At 38.6% G+C, this 17,227-nt stretch overlaps 1 protein-coding gene across 1 annotated transcript in view; it reads right to left on the reverse strand.

The window, feature by feature from the left end:
* Positions 1-2,913: 2,913 nt before the first annotated feature.
* The window catches only part of CSTF3 (cleavage stimulation factor subunit 3), a 72,039-nt gene continuing 57,725 nt past the window's right edge, over positions 2,914-17,227 (reverse strand). The window contains exons 11-21 of the mRNA XM_047070216.1: positions 16,944-17,053; positions 16,466-16,582; positions 16,133-16,207; positions 14,092-14,235; positions 13,359-13,461; positions 8,935-9,004; positions 7,345-7,540; positions 5,061-5,214; positions 4,245-4,339; positions 4,043-4,103; positions 2,914-3,630 (exon numbers count right to left, since the gene is read on the reverse strand). Of these exons, the coding sequence (XP_046926172.1) occupies positions 3,428-3,630; positions 4,043-4,103; positions 4,245-4,339; positions 5,061-5,214; positions 7,345-7,540; positions 8,935-9,004; positions 13,359-13,461; positions 14,092-14,235; positions 16,133-16,207; positions 16,466-16,582; positions 16,944-17,053 (1,328 nt within the window). The 3' untranslated portion in view covers positions 2,914-3,427. The remainder of the gene's footprint in view (positions 3,631-4,042; positions 4,104-4,244; positions 4,340-5,060; positions 5,215-7,344; positions 7,541-8,934; positions 9,005-13,358; positions 13,462-14,091; positions 14,236-16,132; positions 16,208-16,465; positions 16,583-16,943; positions 17,054-17,227) is intronic.

Consider the following 17,227-nt stretch of genomic DNA (forward strand, 5'->3'; position numbering starts at 1 on the left):
GTCCCAAGCAGGCTCTGTGTTATCAGCGCAGAGCCTGACTCGGGGCTCAATCCTGTGAACTGTGAGATCATGACCTGAGCTGGGCCTCTGCTCAACCCACTGAGCCTCTCAGACACCCCAAGCAACTTCTGACCTAAATGCAACCCTGGAATTAAAGAAGCTCCCCCATTTCTGTCTTTTTCATTCATGCCGCCTCTGCTTTCTAAAGTGTGGTCTTCCTTGTGCTCAAAGCAGAACTTTGGTCAGGGCTCAGGGAGGAAAATTTACAAAATGGATGAATTGTTTTTCTAGATTTTTATTCCCAAAGCTTGGTAAGATGGCCCTTTTGTTGAATGTATAAGATTTTACTTAGAACAGGAACATGGTACCTGAGTTTTGTTCCTTGGTATGAATTGTCAGGACTTCTGGGATTTTCACTACATAGAGCTTCGCTTGCTGAGTGTCAGGTAAGAGGACCATCAACATTAATGTAGTTTGCTTTGGGAATTATAAAAAATTTATGAACATGGTAGCTATGTTTTTACTATCCTGTAAATAAACTCTTGGTTTTACATGCTAAGTATAGGGAAATAGAAGGTTCTAAAACTACCAAATAAATTAATAGTTATTGACCAAGATTGATATGCTGACAAAAGTGTATTTTTTCATTCTTTCCTAATGGTATGATTTGGTTGTTCAGTTTTACATTTACTAGGTAGTTACAGCCTTTTACTTTACTCGGTGTGGCAACAGATAAAACCTCTTGAAATTCAGTGCTAAAGGCTGGGGTTTCACTGATTTTTGTTTAGGAAGGACATAGAAATCCTTACATCTTATCCAGTTCTAGAATTGTCATTGTTATTTTCCCAGTTCTAGAATTGTCTAGAAAATGTCATTGCCTTGATAAAAAGGAAAAATATGGATCTCTTTTGGAAATTTCTTCTGGGTCTAGCAGTATGGATGCATGACAGTTTCTGCACGTGTGGGACTGGCTGTGGCATGAGTGTCTGCACATTAGATTTCCCAGGGTAAGTTCAGCTACTTGTTCAACTGTGTCTACAAAAGGAAATGTCAATACTCAGAATCCTGTTAAAAACTAAAAATCCATATGTATTTACAGCAGAACATTAGAAAATGATTTCTTTTCACAAATAATCCTTTTTATTTTTAAAGATAACTCTCAGGAGAAAAAAATCTTAGAAATACAGTAGGAATAAATGTAATACACATAATAGCTGCTAGTGGCACTTTTAATCAAGGTAGGGAGGTTGTGTGTGTGTGTGTTTTGTCTTTGTTATGGTGCTAAGACAGTCATTTTTCATGCATTTGTGTAGCTTTGCTTTGCCGTTCATGCAAACATCGTTGCAGATCATCACTGGCATTTGGAGCCATTCTTGTCTTTACAACACTACCCAAAGATAGCACCTCAGGAAAGACCCTGTACCTCTGTACTTTAAAGCCTGCAGTGTATTTGGCATTACTTGTACCTTTCAGATTTGTTGTTGAAAACCATATTTAAAAAACGGCCTAAACACAGCTCTTGAGGACAACAGAATCAGAATTAGAGCCAGCAGGCTTCGAAGATATTTTAGCTTTCATGGGAAAATACAAAAGACACATGCTTGTGATTAATGTGTAAATATTACCTGGCTACGTATACATTTATGTAAGAAAATGATTCCAGGTAACTGTTTTTCTATTATAAGTCAGAGTTTTATAGAAATATTTAAGGCTGATTTTAAAATGTTAGCTATTTAATCAGTTTTGAATTTAATTTCTAAATTGGGTGCCCAGTATGTGAGGATTTCTTTATAACTGTAATACTTTTCCTTTTTTTTTTTTTTTTTTCCTTACTGACTTTTAGCTTTTATTCTGAATCACAGCCCTTAGGCTCAACTAGTTTTCTGTCTAGCAGTTTTTGTTTGTCTTTTTAAGTTTCTATATTTATTTTGAGAGCGTGTGTGAGCGGGGGAAGGGGAAGAGGGAGAAAGAGAATCTTAAGCAAACTCCACGCTCAGTGCAGAGCCCAACACAGGGCTTGATCTCACGATTACAGTATCACAACCTGAGCTGATATCAAGAGTCAGATGCTTAACTGAAAGAGCCACCCAGGCACCCCTGTCTAGTGGTTTTTCTAGAAATGAGTCAGAGGAGGTACTGTTGCTAACAAGGAGTGGAACCTAATTCTTTGGACTTACAATTTAATGCTGTGTGTAGGTCATAAAGAACTTGTTCTTGAGCACTAAGCATTGCTTTTAAGAGAGATGAAAGGTAAAATATCTGCCTCAGATTGGGATAAGTATGTTCATATTTGAGGATTTCTGAAATGTTTAATTTGCCTCCTAACGTTAGATCCCTCATGTTTTCAGTTAATACTAAGACCGGGAATGGACATGTAGTTATGTATACATATAGTAAATACAAGGTGACTTTGTATTGTCCTCTATTTTTAAATGGTATTGGTTGAATAAGTTGCTACTTTATTATTTATTTATGTTTGTTTGTTTATGAGAGACAGGGCACAAGCAGGGGAGGGGCAGAGAGAGAAGGAGACACAGAATCCAAGCAGGCTCCAGGCTCTGAGCTGTCAGCACAGAGCCCGACGCGGGGTTCGAACTCATGAACCGTGAGATCGTGACCTGAACTGAAGTCAGACGCTTAACCGACTGAGCCACCCAGGTGCCCCATAAGTCTCTATTTTAAATACATTCTTCTTAAAAAAAAAAATTTGTGAGAAAGAGTGAGCAGGGGAGGGGCAGAGAGAGAGGGAGAGAAGGAATCCATGCTGTCGGCCCAGAGCCTGATGTGTGGCTTGAAGTCACGAACTGTGAGATCATGACCTGAACTGAAACCGAGAGTCGGATACTTAATTGACTGAGCCACCCAGGTGCCCCTTAAATACGTTCTGAATGGAGGAAGCAGCGGGAGGCATGACATTTTTGAGATCCTTTTATTTTTTAAAGGATTGTTTTAAAATTTTAAACTACAAAACAGATTCCATACATTCTGCCATAAATAAAAACAAACAATAAGGCAGGACTCTACATAAGCAAACCGAGAACAACTGTTTTCAGAAAATGTGATAAAATGCTTTACAATCATAAGCCATCCAGTTTTTAAAATAAAACTGTTGAAAACTCACAAGTCTTCAAGCGGCACATACAAGACACCCTTGAAGAGGGAACAAAATGTGGTTCTGCCATTTTGTGCTGTTCTCACATTTTTGAAAACCTAATTTTGCTTAGAGCATAGGTCTGTTCTGTATTCTAAATTTCACACAGGTTGGTTTGTTTTTTCTCAAGAACCATATGATAGAGGCACCAATGACAATACAACTTTGTTTCCAAGGACCTTGTAACAAAGCATTGTCTCTTTTAAACATATGACTTAAGAGGCAAAAAGGGAATCCTGGATAAGTTTCCTTTCAGAGGCAGGACTGGAGCCGGCTTCACCGAATTCGCTTCTGCTGCCGCGCTCTGTAAATGTCATGAACAGGAGGGACGACAGCTCCCTTTTCTTCATCTTCGTCTGAATCCTCGTTGGGCCTTTTGACAGCCTTGGCGAGTACTGCGTTGCTTTCCACCGGGCCATTGCCCTCTACAGCCAGCTCCGGGGCGCCGCCGGTGATGATCCTCACAGCTTCCTCCACAGCTACGCAAACAAAACGCAAAGGACTGTTGGAGGAGCTTTCAGAGTCTGCTCCTGTGAAAGACTGCCCTGCTATTGGACACTTTACAGTTGATTTCATAGCCTACTATTAGCAGAGCAAGGGAGAGCAGTAGTGATACTACATAATTAAAGACCAAAGCTGCTCTTAAAATTACTTTCAAAAGCCAACTCGCAGTGCATGTTCACATGAATAGAAAAGACCCACTTTTTACTCAGTGACATTAGGATATGAACAAGCCTCTCTGTATCAAAGAGGGTTTGGATCGTTCTGAGGGTTCACTGTACTCCTGCAAGAGGGCTAGCTGGATTGGGAAACCTCAGTGGCAAAGAATAACCATCTCCTGCCTGGGAGATCACGTGAGTTCGGCTCTAGGGTGGAGCTGTCATCACTTACTATTTGGTATCTTGCATCTTCGGAAAATCTCCATCAGTTCATCCACTTGTACAAAAGGACCCTGTTGTGACACAAATTTTAATCCCCAATAATCTGACAAGTTAGAATTGTGCTACTTTACATTTCCCGTGAGACAAGAAAAGAAGCACACAGTTTTTATAACCCATAGAGCAAGCATCTATCAGGAAGACAATAAACAAACCTGGAAGCAGATGGGGGGAGGGAGAAGTTTCATTAAAACGACGGCTGCAGGTGGTACTGGGAATACGCCACCGGGGACCGGGTGTAAGCCTGGTGCTGTGAGAGAAGAAAGGGTGGGAATCAAATAGGATGTAAGAATTTCTATAAACAGCTGAAATAAATCCGTAAGAAGTAATTTATACATAAAGTTCTAGGTCTATGTTGTTTTGTTCTGGACATCTTAAATTGTTTTTAGTGCTTTACGTGTTTGACCAAACTAAAGTGGATGAGACAGAGCAGTCTCAACCCCATGGCCACTGGGAGGCAGAAAAGTTAACAAGTGACTTTGAGTAAGACAACCCGGGGGCTGAGCTTGAGTCAGTTTTTGTCGAAGACCATTTCTAAGCCTCATAAATCAGGTGTTCAGCAATCCTGTTTAAAGTCCATTACTCAACAACATAATTAATCATAAGGGCCTTGTTCACATAGGATCTAGAGGGGCTACTACCCATCAGTAAGTATAAATGATACCAAATAGCATCATGCAGTAAGTTTCCAGTTGTACAGGTAACTTGTATGTAGCAGCATTTCTGAAGACTGTCTAATGTCACTGCCAAAATGGGTTACTAGAATCTGGATCATTGAGGGTTTTTTTGTTGTTTTTAAAGATATTCTTAACTCTTCTTCCTTCAAAGATTAGAGCCAAGTCACTTGTCATGGTCACCCTGAGTCTAATAATTAACCTACAATGGAAAGGTCACATCACTCCCCCACCCCCACCTCTGGATTTAAATCAACAAACAGAGGTCTCAGTACTGGATCTAAAGTCATGGCTTACGTGCTAAATGTCGTGGCTGAAATGGAATCATCTGCTGAGTGTCTGGTTTAGGGTATTCTGGTTTTCTATCCACTTCATCTTTCAGAACAGGCACTATAGAAGGAGCTACAACTGGGTCTGGAATTATAGCTGCTAGCTTAGCCCGGGAGACATCCTGAAAATGCAGAACAGAAGAATCCTAAACCTGAAAAAGGGACTTAGAGTATAATTGTGCAGTTCTACAGTCTTGAGGATACACTGTGAATCACTGGGTTAAAACCACAGAAAGAGAACCAAGAGGGATAAGTAAGAATCTGATGGTAAAGACGGTTAAATACTCAATAAGGAATGCTATGCAGGTGTTTCATAACCTCCCCCTAACCCTGGGTAAGAAATCATTAGACTCCATGTTACCAGGTAGGACATTTGTGGGCTAGATACAAGCTTTTCTGGGTAGATACTTAAGACTGGGCCAGGTAGAGAGTGGGGTAATTTACAATTTTAGGTATTTTTCTGACTCTTCCCTTCTACTAGAATTAAACAGTATGAATTTAAGTGAAGCTGGGTTAAGTGAAGTCCTGCTTTATGAAAGCTAAAATAGTCACTTAGTTATAAGGTTTTGTTAGCAAAATAAAAGATTAGCCCCAACCGATTGTTACAGGGGAGAAGAAATATATATGGAGCAGCCACTATTTGTCCAGATGGTTTTAGCCATTTATTCCCTCTTTGATGAGCCCAATAGTAGCCTCTCCATTTTCTAGAAGGGACTGAAGCTCAAAGAAGGTCTGATATTTTCAAGGTCCTATAGCTAAAAAGTAGAGCGAGGATTGGGGGCACAGGCCTCTGACCTCAAACCCATCCACCATCCTCTTTTATAGTTTATCAGCAATGCCCCACCAGGGCTGAGAACAATTCTCTAAGATGGATGAAAAGGAGCAGTGTGGCCACCTAGCAGTGGAGGCCCTGTCCCCGAGGAGTTCCTCTGCTACAGGCACTGGCATCAGCCTGCCTGACCACAACCAGAAGAGCCCCTTTTGCCACCCTCAACAGGTAGAAGAGCATTTTGCTTTCTCAACCTTTGTTCAAATGCAGTTGGTGGCAGATCTAAATGAGTAGGCCCACTGGGAATTGCTTTTTCTCTTCCCTTCTCCCATTATATATACACTCTAGTACATTTAATCTTTCTCCCCAAAAATGAAAGAGTAGAAATAGAAATATGAGATGGAGAATTCATATTTAAGAAGTAGTTCTACTTGGAAAGAGTAAGGTCTATTTTCCTTCATTTCCATTTTCATCTTGGTAAAGTTGAAATGGTCTTTGCTAATAACTTCACATAGCGGGGTCTTAAAAGGTCTTTTGCTTTTCATTGAGAAGTACTTAAACTAGAAGTAGAACTCAATCATTCCTGAGCAGTAACCCCTAGTTACAGAATAGGGATCTGGGACTGGCACAGAACTGGGGTTTCCATTAATAAAAAGGTCTGAAGTTCATGTATGGGTAATTTTTCTCAAACATTTAAATCTGGTTCAGACACCAGACCAGCAAGACCTGGTGAGGAAATGGAGAATGATAGTCAGGAACATCTTAATGCTGGTTGACATAAAGGGACCAACCTAAGATTCTGTGGCTATAGCTTCCCTTTGGGTTTCCATCTTGGTCTTTGTTTTCATGACACAGTGGGGGGAAAAATCAAGAAATGATAGAATAATATTTTTCTCAGCCAGGGCTATTATTGATGGAGCTGTATAAACCTTAATATCTTTCCCCCTGACCTGAACAGGTTCAGGGCCAGATTTCTTTTCTTATGACTCAGATGTCTATGAAGAGTTCCATTCCTAGATAAGCTAATTTCCTGAAGAGCCCCCCTGAAGTACTGTTTTGAGATACAAATCTCTGAGGGAACTGTACTGATTTATAAACAAGTAGTGAGGGTTCTTCATTATACCCACAGGAACTACATTTGGTTTAAGAGCTATCAAAACATGTTCATCGTTTTAAGAGCTATTAGAAATTTTCTTCCTTCCACAATACCTCCATCTGCCCACCGGACAAAAGATACAGGGTGTTGACAATGTCACGGGAAGGACGTAAGCATTTGTTAAATCTCATTCTTTTGTTCAGTACTTTTGATACTCAGTGTTTCAAAATCAAGAAAAATCCCTGAACTTTTTTCCTGTTTCCTGGAAAACTATTCTGAAACTAATTTCTATTTCAGAATTTGCTTTAGAGGTATGTGTATCCATGAGCTATTCTAAAACATGGGAAAAGTAGGGACACGACACACATCTTGATCCTAAGTACATACCTTATAACCAAGCGCTTTTAGTTCACTTGCAGAGCAAGGATATAAATCCATGAACTTGTATCTGTCCACCAGCAAAGCTGTTTCTTTGCCTTCATACTCTTCTTTGAATGCTGTAAACCGTCTCTTCTCCACTTTCAGTATACTAGCTAGATCACCGATATTGCTTTCGAAAGCTAGAAATCGGGCCCAGATTTCTCTGTAATAAGTATAATCAGTACTTCATTATTCTGGGTTTGGAACAGGGAGCCCATTTACAAAAAAAGCCTTAAGGTCCCTCCTTCCCTTTTAATTACAAAAAGCTCTTATTAAACTATAGGGCAGTATAACAAATACCTATATATCATCATTAAGATTTAATTGTTAATATTTTGCAGTACTTAATCTTACTTTTGATGAAGTATTTGAAAGTGAATTATAGACATCATAACACTTCGCCCTGCACACTAGTATATTTAAGCCCTTTTTTGAGTTTTTGCTTATTTAGCACATTTTCCTATCCCCTGTGGTAAGAGCACATTTGTGGTAAGAGCACATTTGCCTTAAAGAAGGTAAACTTTAGCAGGGAGAGCTGAAAAAGGAACATACACAGATTTCCAATTTCTCCTGAATAATGTGGCTTTTTGTTTAGTGGCATGAATTATTCTGTAGAATACATTCTTCACTCAATGTATGAATAAAAATATATTCTAAAATCTAATATTGCTGTTTTTTCTTAACAGATTATTTGGGACATATTTTTACCTCAGCACTGTTGTAACAGCCAAAATTAATTCTGAGACTCTACTTAACTGTCACTAAGCCCCTTTGTGCTAAAGTAACATACTGAATGCCTACTACATACCAGGAATAGGGCTATCATGAAAAGTCCACAGTGGTAGACATTATTGTTACTCAATGACATAAGGTTTGGAAAGGCCATGAAATCTGCCCAAGGTGTAATCAAAGGGCTGAGCTGGAATTTGAACCCAAAACTCCAAAGCCTTATTTATACTGTAGCTCTACACCATGTTCCTCTGGTAAAACTGATGATGGAGTCAAAAGCATAAACCAGGGATGTAATATGTCTGGTGTAACTTTTAATACGTAAGAGTCACTGCTCTCGAGTAACGTAAAACTTTCAGAACTTTATTTGTTCATGTTAATTTCTAGAGGCATAGTCAAGTAGGAAGATATATTAAAATAATAAATTGCTAACACATCTCTTAAATATGTAATCAGTAGGCAAACACTTTTTAAAAATCTTAAAAAAGAGGGTGTCTGGGTAGCTCAGTTAAGTGTCTGACTCTTGATTTCAGCTCGGGTCATGATCTCATGTTTTGTGAGATCAAGCCCCGAGTCGGGCTCTGTACTGATAGTGTGGAGTATGCTTGGGATTCTCTCTCTTCCCCTCCCACTCTCACACTCTATCAAAAATAAACTTAAAAATCTTAAACAGGTATGAAAATATTACAGGTAGGCATTTGTAAGTAAGCTTCAAGGGAAAAGGGAAACATCTCCTGAAATTATACTCAAGAAATGTTCATCCACAGATCACAAATTCAAGTATTAAAGCTGCCATTAGAACCCAACCAAGTTTTCCCAACAGCTTACCCAGACTTCTCTGGAGGAAGGCTTCCAGATGTTAAAACGCGTTCAAACAAAACTCGTGTATTATTGTCCTCTAGGATATTAAAAAAGATATTAAATATTAAAACTGTTTTATAATCAACAGTGTATTTGCACATGCATGATCTCCTATAATTCTCATAAAAGTCCTATGCAGAAAGGTAACCATTACCCCAATGTTTATAGATGGGTTAACCTGGGGTTCAAAAGGATTGAGTTGATCTGGCTCACTATTACTGAATAACAGCTGTAACTGGAAGCCAGGTCTTTTTACCTGTAGTTCACCCCTCCTTCTGTATATACTGCAGTTATAATGTCTAATGATTTATAACAGTATGATATCTAAATGAGGTATCCCACTGGCCTTTTACAAATAACAAAAATTAGGGGTGCCTGGGTGGCTCAGTCAGTTAAGCATCAGGCTCTTGGTTTTGGCTCAGGTCATCATCCCACAGTTGTAGGGTTGAGACCCATGTCAGGCTCTGAGCTGACAGCATGGAGACTGCTTGGGATTCTCTCTCTCTGCCCCTCCTCCACTCATGCTCACGTGCTCTCTTGCTCACTCTAAGTAAATAAACTTAAAAAAAATTTTTTTTTAAATAAAAATAACTTACATATGTGCTGACATTATGTCAGACTACTGATATTTTTTAAGTACGTGGACTGTGATGGGTGGCACACTCAAATTTATATACTGGTGATTTTCTTATTTTGCAGTACCAGGACTGCTCTCTACATAACTACTTTAAATTCTTATATAGGTACAATTAAAACTGAAGTCTTGGGAGGTCCTCTGTAGCTGGAAGCAGGAAAATAACACTTCTTGTTAAGGGATATATTAAAATTTAAGAATTCAGGGGCACCTGGGTGGCTCAGTTGGTCAGGTCATGATCTCACAGTTTGTGGGTTCAAGCCCCGCGTCGGGCTCTGTGCTGACAGCTCAGAGCCTGGAGCCTGCTTCAGATTCTGTGTCTCCCTCCCTCTCTGCCTGCCCCTGCTCATGTGTTCTCTCTCTCAAAATAAACATTTAAAAAAAATTATTTTTAGGAATTTTTTTAAAGAATTCAGCAGTAAATTTACTAACAATCAATGAATTTTATATTTAAAACAGGTGCACTTATGGTATATAAACTATACCTCAATAAAGTTGTTTAAAAAAAATCCAGCAGTGTCAGTTTTTATTGACTCTAGGTAGTTATTCAGTTTTTACTACATGACCGTATGCAAACTAAAACCAAGAGATTAAAATATTTTATTCTTTTCACTTTAATCCAAGCTTTGCTCCAGACACTTTCTACCATTCCACATAAGTTTCCCACTGCTTTTCATGCTGTGTTCTCTACCGGCAAGAATGCATTTTCCTACATCTTTTCCTGGCTAACTATGTTCATCCTTTAAGACCCATCTCATGTTGCCTCTAGAATGCCACTGTCCAACAGAAATACAATGCAAGCTAACATAAGTATTTTAAATTTTCTGCTAGCCCCATTTAAGAGTAAAAACAGGTGAAATTAATTTTAATATATTTTACTTAACCCAATATATCTAAATTATTTTAGCACGTAATTAATATGAAAAATTAAGATATTTTAATTTTTTTTTCTTTTTTTGGTACTGAGTCTTTGAAATCTGGTGTGTATTTTATTTTATTTTTTATTTATTTTTTTAAACGTTTTATTTATTTTGAGACAGGGAGAGACAGAGGATGAACAGGGGAGGGTCAGAGAGAGGGAGACACAGAATCTGAAACAGGCTCCAGGCTCTGAGCGGTCAGCACAGAGCCCGACACGGGGCTCGAATTCACGGACCGAGAGATCATGACCTGAGCTGAAGTCGGCCGCTTAACCGACTGAACCACCCAGGCGCCCCTGGTATGTATTTTACACTCACACCACATCTCATTTTGGCCTAGCCACATTCCTTTTTTTTTTTAATGAAATATTTTATTTATTTATTTATTTATTTATTTACTTATTTATTATGTTTGAGACAGAGACAGAGTGTGAGCAGAGGAAGAACAGAGAGGGAGGGAGACACAGAATCTGAAACAGGCTCCAGGCTCTGAGCTGTCAGCACAGAGCCCCATGCGGGGCTTGAGCTCACAAACTGCGAGATCATGACCTGAGCTGAAGTCCGGCATGACCCGACTGAGCCACCCACATGCCCCTGGCCGTAGCCATATTTTGAGTGCTCAATAATCAGTAGTCTAGTGGCTGCTATAACTGCACAGCACAGCTCCAGAACTTAAATTGTACTTTCTTCTCTGTGCTTCCAAAGTGCTGTACTTCATTCAGGGCTCTATTATAGCAGAACATTTTTTTATGATTGCCACTATCATCATAACTAGTTCACATTTACAGTATACACACCACATTCCATGTAGAGGTCAACCACATGCAAAAACCCATTTAATCCCCATTTAATCCTCTCAACAATCCTACAAGAGGCACTCTTATTATGACTGGTCTGCAGATGAGAAATTGGAAACCAGATTTACACCTAACCCAAGAACTAATGCTACAATTAAACACCAGACATTGATATAGTTATGTTTACACATTGGATTCCCCCATGAGAATGCTCTGATAGGAATAGAGTCCTAGGCACCTTTGTATTCCTGGACTCTAGTAACCAGAAGGTCCTGAAGGTACTGAATAGATGATGAATAGACGGTTGGATGGACGGATGGATGAACAAATGAATGAACTATGTAAAACACTGATGTTGGAAGACAATGCTGATATCAGATACCGGCATTTAAAAATTTTTTTTAATGTTTGTTTATTTTTGAGAGGGCGACAGAGTGCAAGTACGGGAAGGATAAAGAGAGGGGGAGACACAGGATCTGAGGCAGGCTCCAGACTCTGAGCTGTCAGCACAGCTCGAACTCACGAGAGCGGTGAGATAATGACCTGAGCCAAAGTTGGATGCTTAACGAACTGAGCCACCCAGGCGCCCGGCATCCACATTTTTAGAATAACATATATATACTAGTAGTTATTCTATTTTTTAAAGTTATATTTATTTTGAGATAGAGGGTGTGCACAAATTGTGAAGGGGCAGAGACAGAGGGAGAGAGAGAGAATCCCAAGTAGGCTCTGTTCTGTCAGCATAGAGCCAGGGCAGGGCTTGAACTCACTAATGGTTGAGATCATGACCTGAGCTGAAATCAAGAACTGGATGCTTAACTGAGCTACCCAGGTGCCCCTACTAGTAGGTATTCTAAAAAAATCAAAATAGTTTGCAATTGGTGAGGAACATTAATTCTAGATGAGAAAATTAATTTTTAATTAAATGCTCCATGTCTCATTTTCTGGAGTTCAGTCCTTTTCCAGAGTGTAGAATCACTAAGCTAAAATATAAAATCATTCTTAAGTTTTATTCCTCTCTACTTATATAAAGAATGTTACCTGTATTTTTCTAAAATATCATTCAAAGCATTAATATATACCTGTGATATCTAACTCATTTACATGACACATAATTGTATATTTCTTTATTAAACCAATTTCTATACCAGATCACTGCTGGTCAAGAAATTACATATCCTGGACTGTGGGTAACTAGACCAAATGAGACATCTACATGTACCTGAATCCCCTAGCTCAGTGCCTCGTATAAGGTTGATCTCAGTAAAGGATGGCTACTATTATTAATACAACAGGACAGGGAAATAAAGATGGGAATAAACCTAATGTTTCTTTTTGAAATCTCTTCCCCAGTAAGCTGTAAGCAGTTCACTTTACTACTTTGTCATTTTTGAGTTTTGGTGGCTAGAGATTTGTTTTGTATTCCTCCACCCCCACCCAGGAAACAAGAGATGATTTGCCCAGAGTCGTTGGAGATGACCGTAAATAACTGTGTCTCCCAAGTCTGAATTTGAGGCTTTATCCTATTACTGATGTGACTTCACTGATGACGTATTAAAGATCATTCTGTAGAGTCAAAAGGCACTTACCATTACTCAAATACAAATTCACGGTTGATAGGCAACAGATATTTCTTGAGTGCTTATTAAGTGCCTGGTTCTGGTGTGATGACAGAATTGTAATACATTTGAGAAAGAAAGAAACCCATTTTCAGAGAATGATATTGATGGTTTAATATTACATAGCCAGGGGTGCCCCTGCATGGCTCAGTCGGTTAAGCATCAGACTCTTGATTTTGGCTCAGGTCATGATGTCGCGGGTTTGTGCAATCAAGCCCCGTGTCGGACTCTGCACTGGTAGTGTGGAGCCTGCTTGTGATTCTCATTCTCCCTCTCTCTCTCTCTCTCTCTCTCTCTCTCCCTTTTTCTCTCTCTCTCTCTCCCCCTCTCTGCCCCTCCCCCACTCACACTCATGCTCTCTCAAAATAAATAAATTAATTAAAAAAATTACATAACCATTATAGATGTAGAATTGACTTACCATTGAGGTGAGAAAGATAGTCAATATAGGCCAACACATATTCTGGAATGTCTCCATATTTCTTTAGACCCAGTTCAAAAATTTTAAAGGCAACAGATTTGTCCTAGAAGTAGAGAGGAATGTACTGATTTCCATAAAATGTCAGAAAAGATACTCAAAAGAATATTAAAACTACAACACCTAAACAAGTTACATTAAATATTAAAGTGGAAACTAAAATCATATTAAGTAAAAATTGCTGAGCTAAAAAAAACCAAGGGGCTTAAATAAGGTATAAATAAGCAGGCAGTGGGGATTTGGATGATGTTTCATATAATTTTACACAGACACACTTGGACTTCCTTTATGATATGGAGCAATTAAAACTTAATGACAGGGGGTGCCTGGGTGGTTCAGCTGGTTAAATGTCTGATGTTTGGTCTTGGCTCAGGTCTTGATCTCATGGTTGTGAGTTCAAGCCCCATGGTGGGCTCCACACTGGGCGTGAAGCCTACTTAAAAAACAAAAAACAAAAACAAAATAACAGAAGGGGCACCTGGCTGGCTCAGTCAAAAGAGCATGTGACTTTTGATCTCGGTTGTGAGTTCAAGCCCCATGTTGGGTGTCGAGATTACTTAAAAATATCTTAAAACAAAAAACAAAAAACCTTAATGACAGAAACCAAGACTATCTTTCTTTTAATTAATGTATCTCAGATGAAGGAAATATTTTACCTTTATATTTCAGCACTTACCTTACTACAGTAATACTCCATGAGTGCTGCAGTAACATAGACATGGTGGCGGGTTCTGGTATCTTCTCTTGCTTTTTTAAATATCATTCTTCCAGATTTGATACCTTCTGCTCTTCTCGCAAATTTCATATATTGGATATATACCTATGGAAAAACATTAAAAAATTTTTTTAATGTTTATTTATTTTTGAGAGAGAGAGGGGAGAGAGTGTGAGTTGGGGCAGGGAGGCAGAGAGGGAAACACAGAATCTGAAGCAGGCCCCAGGCTCCGAGCTGTTGGCACAGAACCCGACATGGGGCTTAAACTCATAAGCTGCAAGATCATGACCTGAGCTGAAGTCAGACACTTAACCGACTGAGCCACCCAGACGCCCCAAAGGCATTTCTTTTCTACAGATTAGCCTAATGTGATCCCTATAGCATCCAATACAGTCTCACTTTATTCCTATACTAGTATGTTTCCTATCTAAGAAAGCAATCTTGAATACCCAAGACAACAGAAAGTAAGCTTATAGATAGTGCTCTATTTAAATCCGCAAGCAAAGTTTTTCTGGTATTAAAGATGTGTACAAATAAATATTTAAAAATTGATACATAATTCACATACCACAAAATTCACCCTTTAAAGTGTACAATTCAAGGTGTCTACTATATGCATGAGGTTGTACAATGAACACTACTGCCTAAATCCAGAATATGCAAATTAAATTTTAAGGAGGAAATAAAAGTGAAACTACTAGAACACACTCCATTAATAAATTCCAACACCTAAAAAGGTTTGATCTAATACAAGCATGTTTAATAATATGTCTTTAACTTTATACTTTCCTGGTTTATTGCTTTAAAAGCCCACTACTCTATTTTTCCAAAGACCATATAATGTAACTTTACTGATAAACTATTAATGAGTCATTTTATACTCAGCACCACAGAGTGCTCAACACATGATAAGTATGTCATATTTGTTCAGTAAACAAATGTTTCTGGAATATGAGTAGGGTCCTGATTTGCCCAGTTTTGATGATGTTAAACTGTGTTACCCAGTTTTGACAGGTGGATACATGAATGGATGAACGAACTAAGAGTTCCTTAAGGAAAGAGATTTCCTCCAGTTTGTTGTTATAGTTCTGGAATCTAGCACGGTACACAACACAGAGCAGTTTGCTAAATGAATTTTAAAATGATGAATAAATGCAAGCAAGTACAACAGTGGAATCCCAATACAAACAAAAAAGCAGTGTAGATTTCACTTGAGGCAGAAGGTCTCTAGGGCCACATACATTGGCCTGTCCCCTTCTCCTCCCGATGAAAAAGCTTCATTGCACTTCTATAGAAACTCAGGACTTTGTGGGGCGCCTGGGTGGCGCAGTCGGTTAAGCGTCCGACTTCAGCCAGGTCACGATCTCGCGGTCCGTGAGTTCGAGCCCCGCGTCGGGCTCTGGGCTGATGGCTCAGAGCCTGGAGCCTGTTTCCGATTCTGTGTCTCTCTCTCTCTCTGCCCCTCCCCCGTTCATGCTAAGTCTCTCTCTGTCCCAAAAATAAATAAACGTTGAAAAAAAAAAAAAAATTAAAAAAAAAAAAAAAAAGAAACTCAGGACTTTGAAAATCACTGTTATACAGCAGAATTCAGGATAAAGTGAGTTGCAGTCCAATTCCTTTCCAGAATGTTGGTTTCTCTTGCTTCCATTTATTTAAAAAGATTTATTTATTAGGCAACAATTATGTGCCATAAATGGCTTTAAACTGTGATCATGAGGAATCCCCACTGTTTCATTCTGCTTCATTCAAAACAAAGCAAAACAAAACAAAACAAAAAAACAACTAAGAGAACAGATCAGACTACGAAGGGGGTCACATCATGGAATTTTGCAAGGTGACTGAAGTGTTTTGTATAATTGTGACAGTGGTCCCATGACTCAACGTTATTGGTCAAGATTCACAGAACTATATCCAAAAAAACCAGTGAATTGTAATATGTGTAAATTAAAAATTTGTTAAAGCTGACAGCAAAGGTGTTAAAGACACTTATGATGTTACTCACCAAGGTGGGGTCAATATCCTCAATTGCCAAAAGTCTGTTATATATACTGTGAACTTTCTCATACTTCATGCGACTCTAAGGTGGTAGAGAAGAAGTGGATATAAATATATATTCATAAACAAGCAGGATTTGAGCTCTGAGGAATCCAGAGGCTGTACCCCACAATGGCACCTGCTTTGAGCATAAATATATAATGAGCTGAGGACTAATACCTGTTCATTTTGCATCATCTCTACTAAAAGCAAGATGCCTGGCAAAGAAGCAGCCAGAAAAGTAATTCAGTCCTACAGTAAAAACTCCAATTATAAGAAAGTTCTAAATATTGTTACTGACCTCTTCATAATCTGCATATGCAAAATAAAGAAGCATATTCTTCTTTAATAAAGTGCTTATGGCTCTTTCATATATATTAGCAGCTTCATCACTAAATAATTTGGCATTATTCATATCCTAGGAGAGGAAAAAAAAGAAAGCTCACTCTTCAATAATTTTAATACAGTTGAAAGAGAATGAATATACACACTCATGTATATACATACGGACACATATGCATGTCTGGATTCTAAAAAAAATTCCAAAGACTTCTTCTGTATATTACTTAACATACAGAAGAAACCATCGTTTTAATGCCTTAAGAAACAGCCCCTATAATTTTGACTAAGTACTCTGAGTGTCACTAAGCTTCATACTAACAGAAGATTAAAATTTTCAACACCTATACTTCATTACCAAAATTCAGTATTATATTTTTAGCAAATTATTGCTATATTAAAACCACGAAAAGGCCAAAACGGGGACGAGGAATACTTACCCCCTTTTCTGCAAGCAGTTTACTTGACTGTTCAAGATACTGGGCAGCTTCATACCAAATATCAGGGTGATGGCCCAGTACAAGCAGGCACTGTTCATAAGCAAACATAACTAGGGAAGACATTCATAACATTCAATGAAAATAAATATTATTTATGAAACTATCAATACAAGCATCACAACTAACTTAGTAGGCTAAAACAGGTCCCTCGATAATGAATGATAATTAGAAATACAAGCTTTAGTGATTTCAAGCACCATTATCCACCCAAGCCCCATCTATCC

This window comes from Lynx rufus, unplaced genomic scaffold, assembly GCF_022079265.1.
Source record: "Lynx rufus isolate CCGP_SWC_20201006 ecotype Redwood Valley unplaced genomic scaffold, mLynRuf1.p SCAF_9, whole genome shotgun sequence".
In the NCBI taxonomy this organism is placed as follows: domain Eukaryota; kingdom Metazoa; phylum Chordata; class Mammalia; order Carnivora; family Felidae; genus Lynx; species Lynx rufus.